The sequence below is a fragment of the Cotesia typhae genome, unplaced genomic scaffold (genome assembly GCF_013202065.1).
Source record: "Cotesia typhae breed Kobodo isofemale line unplaced genomic scaffold, CoteBio_Ctyphae scaffold_152, whole genome shotgun sequence".
Lineage (NCBI taxonomy): Eukaryota > Metazoa > Arthropoda > Insecta > Hymenoptera > Braconidae > Cotesia > Cotesia typhae.
The window spans coordinates 1,178,704-1,186,768 of NW_027423776.1; the positions used below are offsets into that span (position 1 = coordinate 1,178,704).

At 26.2% G+C, this 8,065-nt stretch overlaps 1 protein-coding gene across 1 annotated transcript; it reads right to left on the reverse strand.

The window, feature by feature from the left end:
- Window positions 1-4,887: 4,887 nt before the first annotated feature.
- LOC141535904 (uncharacterized) lies at window positions 4,888-7,207 on the reverse strand. Its single transcript, XM_074256069.1, has 3 exons — window positions 6,894-7,207; window positions 6,748-6,793; window positions 4,888-6,373 (listed from the first exon to the last, which is right to left on the reverse strand). Exon 3 carries the CDS (start codon window positions 6,052-6,054, stop codon window positions 4,888-4,890), a length of 1,167 nt encoding a protein of 388 aa, XP_074112170.1. The 5' UTR covers window positions 6,055-6,373; window positions 6,748-6,793; window positions 6,894-7,207.
- Window positions 7,208-8,065: the final 858 nt, after the last annotated feature.

Sequence of the window (8,065 nt, forward strand, 5' to 3'; positions counted from 1 at the left end):
AGACACCATTCCGTTAAAAATTACGACGTCCAAATCTTAAATAGGAGTTCATCAAGAACCTTTAAAGACATCATATTGTTTACTGGGATATGAAGTGCCTAGTGAAGTTAAGTTATCGACAACTCTACTTGAAAAAGCTCACGATAAATTTACTGATCGTAAACTAAACTTGAAGGAGAAAAAGGGAACATTATTATTTTGTAAAAATGTTGCTCAAATAAATGGCTTAGAGATTATTGCTATAACAAAAACTGGAAATGATACATTATTTCTAAAGTTTTGGATCTTGGGAGAAGAATGTGATTATATAAGTAATTATTTACAAATGATTAACGAGTCAAGCTCGATCGCACTTGAAAAGTATTATATATCAGTGTATGCTGTGATATCATTCATAAACATTCCAAAAAATAATCGTATTCTTGATTCCACATCAGCATCGCCACTTCTATCGGAATCTATATCTATGTGGCACTTCGATTGTCATTAAGAAACTGTCGATACACTTATTGCAGCAATTCACGATGATTCTTTAGAAATCAAAATTAATCGTCTGTTAAACGTGATAAAAAGTACTGATGTTGAAAAAGAATTAGTAAAATGAGGTGGAGATACTTTATCAGCTGTCAAACAAGATGCTCAGTTTTTATACTATCCCAAATTATCGGTATGTCTTAATAATTTACCTCTCCTCCGTCAAATTCTTGGTGAAGGATTGGGAAAGTTTAGCCGAGAAACGACATTGAACATATTCGATGATGTATTTGAGAATAATTTAAAAGAATCTGTATCAGTATTCGATTTTCTTTCAAAATTTACAACTAGAAATAGTGGAAATGATTTTAATATTGCTGACGCCATCGAGGATTGGTTTAAATTAAGATTACTGATAAAAAATGATTATTTTTTAGACATCATTGACAATGAATTAAAAAAAATCATTACTCCCCAGACGTTGACAGCAAATTTTTTGCATCCATTATATAGAGGTAGTTATTTCATGAAAATTAGTAAATATAGTAATATAGTTTATGAATTTTTGATTGATGAACTAGATGATACAGGATTGCAGGAGTTAGAATATTTTAAAAATTCTAAAGGTTTGTTTGCAAAGTTAATTACTAAAACTACCTGTTCAAAAACTTTTTGGAGCATAGCTTCAGAACAAAATCCAAATCTTAGTATGTTGGCTCAATCATTATTAAAAATACCAGCATGTACGATAAAATTTAATCAGTATGACTTAGGTAAAAACTTACCAGAAAAATTAGTACCTAAGTTCACTGATGTTTTTTATAATCTTAAATTTATGAATGCTAATTAACAAAGAATATATTATATAAATTTTCAATCATTAAATATATTATACAGGTATAGGAATTATTATTAAAAAATTAGATTATTATATTGAATGTTTGTTTCAACCAATGAAAGACCTGTAATTTTAAAACATAATTAGTATATTTACACTTTATAAACATGTAAATAGCAATTTAATTATTTATATTTTTCTGTGATCAATTAAAACAACTTACCTAAGAATTATATTATATACAAGATATCTTATAAGCAAATTTTAATTGTTACTTAACAGTCATTAAAATTAAATGAAAGAAAATCTGTGATCAAAGTAACTTATTATTGTAATTATTTTACTGTGGTAAATTAAAAAAAGTGATTATATTTATTAAATTAGCTTATAAGCAAATTTTAATTATTACTTAAAAATTATTAAAATTAAATGAATGAAAATCTGTGATCAAATAAGTAACTTATTATTATAATTATTTTACTGTAGTAAATTAAAAAAAGTGATTATATTTATTAAATTAGCTTGAATTGAAAAAGTTATTTTATTTATTAAACTAGCTTATAATCAAATTTTAATTGTTACTTAAAAATGATTAAAATTAAATGAATGAAAATCTATGATCAAAGTAACTTATTATTATAATTATTTTACTGTGGTAAATTGAAAAAGTTATTTTATTTATTAAACTAGCTTATAATCAAATTTTAATTATTTTTAAAAAATTAAAAAAATTTGATAAATAAGTAACTGAGATTTGAGTTCTTACTAATTTCTGTGATTAGATTAATTTATTGATCTCAGTTTATGATAAAATTAAAACAAGTTCTAAACGTTATGTAACAATAATATTGAAACAAATATGTAAGAATAATCAATAAATACCAATTGAAATATGGTAATTATTTACATATTTGATTTATTTTTATTATAAAAATTTTTATAGAAAGTAGAAATAAACTTTGTTCTGGATACATGATATTTTACGAATTTATTCTATCCTTTTACTGATAATTTATAATTAAGAAATCATTATTCTGGAAAATTTTTATTAAAAATATATTTGATGTGAATTTCAACTTTACTAATAAACACAACAATAAAATTATTTACAATACAATTTTCAAGTACAAAAATTTTTATTTCTTCAAGTATATAACTAAATTAATTATCATATGATAATGACAATATTGTAAGTTTTATAATAATACATACTCATTACACTATATATATATATTAGGGTGGGTCAAAAAAATCGAATAATTTATTTTTGATTTTATACTCTGAAAAATAGGTTCGTAGACACCTAAAAAGAATTCTCTCCAAGTATAAGCTCTTAATTATAACGGGAAGGTCCTCCGCTTTGCGGTTTCTATTTTTTCGAATAATCAGATAAAAAAATTTATATCTCGCTTCCAACTGCTTGGAAAAATATTCCGTGGCATAGATTTTGTGAGAAATTGAATGCTTTACAAAAAAGGTCTCTTATGACTTTTTCAAAAACTCAACCGATTAAAAGATATTCATAGTTGAAGTTTGGCTATTTTAAGGAAAATATTCGTTTTTATTATGAATTTTATAAGTCGATGAAAAAAATTATTTCGGATTGCGGAACTCATGATTTTGTAGGAAATTTACTGCTCTACAAAAATGGTCTCTTATGATTTTTTGATTAAGTGAAGCCGTTACGAGATATTCATCGTCAAACATTAACGAATATCAATATTTCCAGTTTTTGATCAATAATTCGATAAATTTTAATTTAAACTATGAGTTTCAGGAAAATTTACATAAATTTGAGTTTCGATCGATAAAGAAATGTTATAATAAGTTAGATAAAGAATTATTGGAATTATCATTGATTTTCCTTGGAGAAATGCCTCAAGAAAAGATTTCTTTCAAACGTCCTGGTGCTGTTCATCATGCTAGATGGATGGCTAAGGCCATTTATAGTTTAAAAATGTATCTATTCAGAGATGAATTCAAACTCTCTCAGAAAGAATTGCATGGTCTTCGTCATTTCTGTATTTTTATAGTCACATTGTATTTAAAAGCTTGGTTTTCATCAACTTCTGCAACAACTGCTGCTTATCATGACTTGCAGTTTATGAAAAATTTATTGAAGTACAAACATATCAATCCTTTGATTTCTTCAGCTACGTGTGAAAAAATGATTTCGCACTTATGGTATTTGAGCGATGAACTTGCCATTTTATCACTGTTTGACGATGGCGTTCCATTAGAAGTAAAAAAACGTATTGTTGAAGCTGTTAATACTCGTGAAGGTACAGATTCTAAAGCTAAAAGATTTGTAATTGCTAAAAAGATTTGAATTCATTGGCGCAGAGAACTCTGAGTGACTTTGTGTCTAAAAAGTCATTAAATCTTTTCAAAATCTTCGATCTACCGTATGACTTTCTTGATGTCGATGTTGAATTATGGCCTACTAATGAGAGTTATCTCGAAAATGAAGAATACTTTCAACAACTAAAAGTTGTCAATGATTCAGCAGAGCGAGCTGTTGCATTAGTCAGTGAATATAATCAATGCTTGACAAAAATGAAGAACAATTCCAGTACTTATTGCAAGTTGTCAAAGAACATCAAAAACATTCCCAAATTGTAATAAAAGAAATTATTTATAGTAATAGCGTACTGTTATGTTAAAAATATAGACAATTATATTGCAATTGATAATTCAATAAAAAATTTATCTATAAAAAAGTTAAATACTGGTTGTTTCTCACTTGATTCAATACTTTTCATATTAAATTTGACAAAGAAATATGTCATTCACTTCAAATTAAACTAATCATTGGCTATATGTCGAAAAAATGCTCTAATTTCTTGTTTTAATGCAATCAAACAAGCTCAAGACTGAAAACAATATTAAAAAAATTGTTTATAACATTTCTTTATCGATCGAAACTCAAATTTATGTAAATTTTCCTGAAACTCATAGTTTAAATTAAAATTTATCGAATTATTGATCAAAAACTGGAAATATTGATATTCGTTAATGTTTGACGATGAATATCTCGTAACGGCTTCACTTAATCAAAAAATCATAAGAGACCATTTTTGTAGAGCAGTAAATTTCCTACAAAATCATGAGTTCCGCAATCCGAAATAATTTTTTTTTCATCGACTTATAAAATTCATAATAAAACGAATATTTTCCTTAAAATAGCCAAACTTCAACTATGAATATCTTTTAATCGGTTGAGTTTTGAAAAAGTCATAAGAGACCTTTTTTGTAAAAGCATTCAATTTCTCACAAAATCTATGCCACGGAATATTTTTCCAAGCAGTTGGAAGCGAGATATAAATTTTTTTATCTGATTATTCGAAAAATAGAAACCCGCAAAGCGGAGGACCTTCCCGTTATAATTAAGAGCTTATACTTGGAGAGAATTCTTTTAGGTGTCTACGAACCTATTTTTCAGAGTATAAAATCAAAAATAAATTATTCGATTTTTTTGACCCATTCTAATATATATATATATATATATATATATATATATATATATATATATATATATATATATATATATATATATATATATATATATTAAATACTCATTTCGAATTTTCAGAACTCATTTTCAATGTATAATAAATGTCGATTAACTTTTCTGAACGTTCGAGTGTTAAACGATTTCTAAGACAAGAATGAACAAATGACCAGTTTGAAAATAATCTTTCAATTTGTGCCGATGACGATGGAATGTTAATCAATCGTTGAGCTAATTGAGAAAGTACTGGGTATGAGTTTTCGGCCATTTGCCAAAATAATTTTGGAGGGATATTTCCTTTTTTCAGTAATGATTCAAAAATTCCAACTTTATTTTCATAAGCTTCCATTTCATGATAAGATTCATTTAATTCATTCCTTATAAATTCAATAGCTTGAGAATAATATTTATCGTTATGACAAAATTGGTTTCCTTGATAATCTGGATGCAATAAATTCGCTGCTAATAAAATTGGAGTCAATACTTTGTCAATGCGTTTTTGGACAATTTCTTGAATTTTTTCATCCTCAGTCGGAACGTTTAATTTCATCCACTCTTCAGCTGCATCAGGTAAAGTAAAATTTGACTGTTGACATTTATTAATTAATGAACAAACTGGATCAGATAAAACGATGAAATCTTGTAATTTTGTTATTAAAGAATCATCGGAAATCTGATCATTCAAAGTAATCAATTTTTCTTTCTCTTGGTTTTTTGATTTTGTAAAAGACGGCTTGTTTAATTTATTACTGATAATTTTTTTCATTAAATCTAAATTTTTTAAGCAACACCGAAACGCATCACGATAACTGCACCAACGAGTTTCGCAAGCTAATTTAATTTTTGTTCCTCCGTTTTCTATTATCTCTCGTTCTAAATTAGAAGCTTTGAATGTACGTAAAATGGTATTTATAGATTCTGCAAATGATTTATCAATAAGGTCCTTAGCAAGTAAATTTCCATGATGACTGCTGCATCCTGCATGCCATAAATTTACAGCTTTACCCATTGCTGTCATAACTGGAGCGTTATCAGAAACTACGGCATAAATGGTTTTATTATAATTTGTTTTGGCTATTTCGACAGCTTCTTCAATAACTTTAGTTAATTGTTGTGTATCTTTAGATAACAATGTGAAATCCCAAGAGTTTAGAAAATAACTTGGTTCATTTGCTGTATGAAATAATACATACAACATTTTTAGTATTTGCAACTGAATTTTTCCAACCATCTATCACTATTACTCTTTCTGACTGATCCATTTTTGTGTGTTCACTTGAAATTTTGCTGTGTAATTTATTTAACAACGTATTGGAGAGAGTTTTTCTGCATGGCAGATGATAGTTCGGATTTAACGACTTCACAAACTCTTTAAACGGAATTGATTCAACAATACTAAACGGAAGGTTGCATCCTACGAAAAATTTCACAAGTTTTTCATCAATAGTTGATAAATCACTCCTACTATTTGATGAAATGCTTGAAGCCGCTTCAGATTGATTATCAAATGAAATATCAGCAGACCTTTCTTCAGAGGATCTACTTAGCACCTATAGAAATGTAAAAAAAAATATATCCAAAATAAAAAAATTTGTTTTTTTGAAAATTTTTGGAAAAGGGAAAAAAATATTTTTACTCAATTAACAATTTCTTGATTCAAGAAATTCGATGAGATCAAATATTCTATTAGTTTTAATTACTAATTTCTGAAGAGAAGAGCATCAATATTTATCTTTGGATAATAGATAAATAAGAGAATAGGTTTATTTAAATTAAGTAAAAATTATTTCAATCAATGTAACAAGTTCTTGAGCTAAGAATATAGATTCTCGAAAATTTTCAAGAACATAAATTCTTGTATCAAGGAAATTTTCTTAATAAAATTATTTTTTTTTCTCAGTAAAATTATCGCTTTGCAATATACCTTAGTTTCTCCCGAGAGATCAGTAGTTTTGGCACCACATATATTTCTGAAATAAGTGAAGAAAATACAAAATTAATTATCAAAAATGACTAAAAATTTTTTTTTAATTCAATGAAAATATAAATATTTATTAAATAACTATTTACCGATGACTTTGTAATCGAACTTGTGCAGTATTTTTTAACTTATAATTGCACTTTAAACATTGAGCAATATTTTTACCATTTAACTTTTCAATCACAAAATCATTTTCTTTTAAAAATGATTGATAAATTTTTTTTTGAATGCACTCATTTTGAGATAAAATTAAAAGTTTAGATTAGTTATTACGAAAACTGTTGAAAGACGGTTAGAATTTTAAAAATGTACAATGTCCAATAATAACCACCAGGTGGCATACAAATCGACGTATAATACTGGAATTTAAGTATTTTACGTAGTTTACGTAAAATACGTAGGAAACTGCTCGTTACGCGTAACTACTCACCCCTGATTCAAGGCGAATGCATCTATAGAGAAAAATAAAAAGGATTTTACTCATTTTATGGAAATCAAACCTAAAACTTGATTTACAATAATCTTCTACGTTGTTTCCATTTCCCGTATATGCACACTAGGCACATACATAAAACATAGAACTATGTTGTTCATCAGCTTGAAAACATTCATAACTACGTTTTTTCATTTAAAACGAAAAGGTTATCTTATTTAATCACAATAAAAACTAAGTTTTCTCACCGTCAATAATTTATAAATTTTGAAGGTATTTCCAACCGTTAGTGTAAAATATTTAAATATAATCAAAAAAATTTTATTGCCTGAAATTGAAATCGAATTAATCTTAAGCATCTGTGTGTTAAAATTGTTTTTCAAAAAAGTTAATTTTAATATAATTTTTTTATAAAATCTACAGTAATTTGAATACAATTAAAAAAATATTAACATTTATTTTAATATCGAGTATTATTATGTTTTTCAAAGGTTTGGTTATTAGGCTTTCAATGGGTTTTTATAGCGATTTTCAATTATACATTAAGTGTTGACAAACATTAGTAAGTGTTATTCACGATTTTCAACGAGTATTAGTACCGGTTCGAATAAGTTTTACGATAGTTGAAAAAATCGAATTTTATTACATGTGAATCAATTTTTTAAATCATTTTCGAAATTTGTATCATGTTTTGTATTTTTATTTATTGAGTAATCTGTTTCTTTCATTTACAGCAAATATAAAAATTAAGAATATAAGTTATTAACATGATTTCAAAATCGATATAATTTTGTATTCTGAGTTACTTAGAAATGATATCATTTGCTA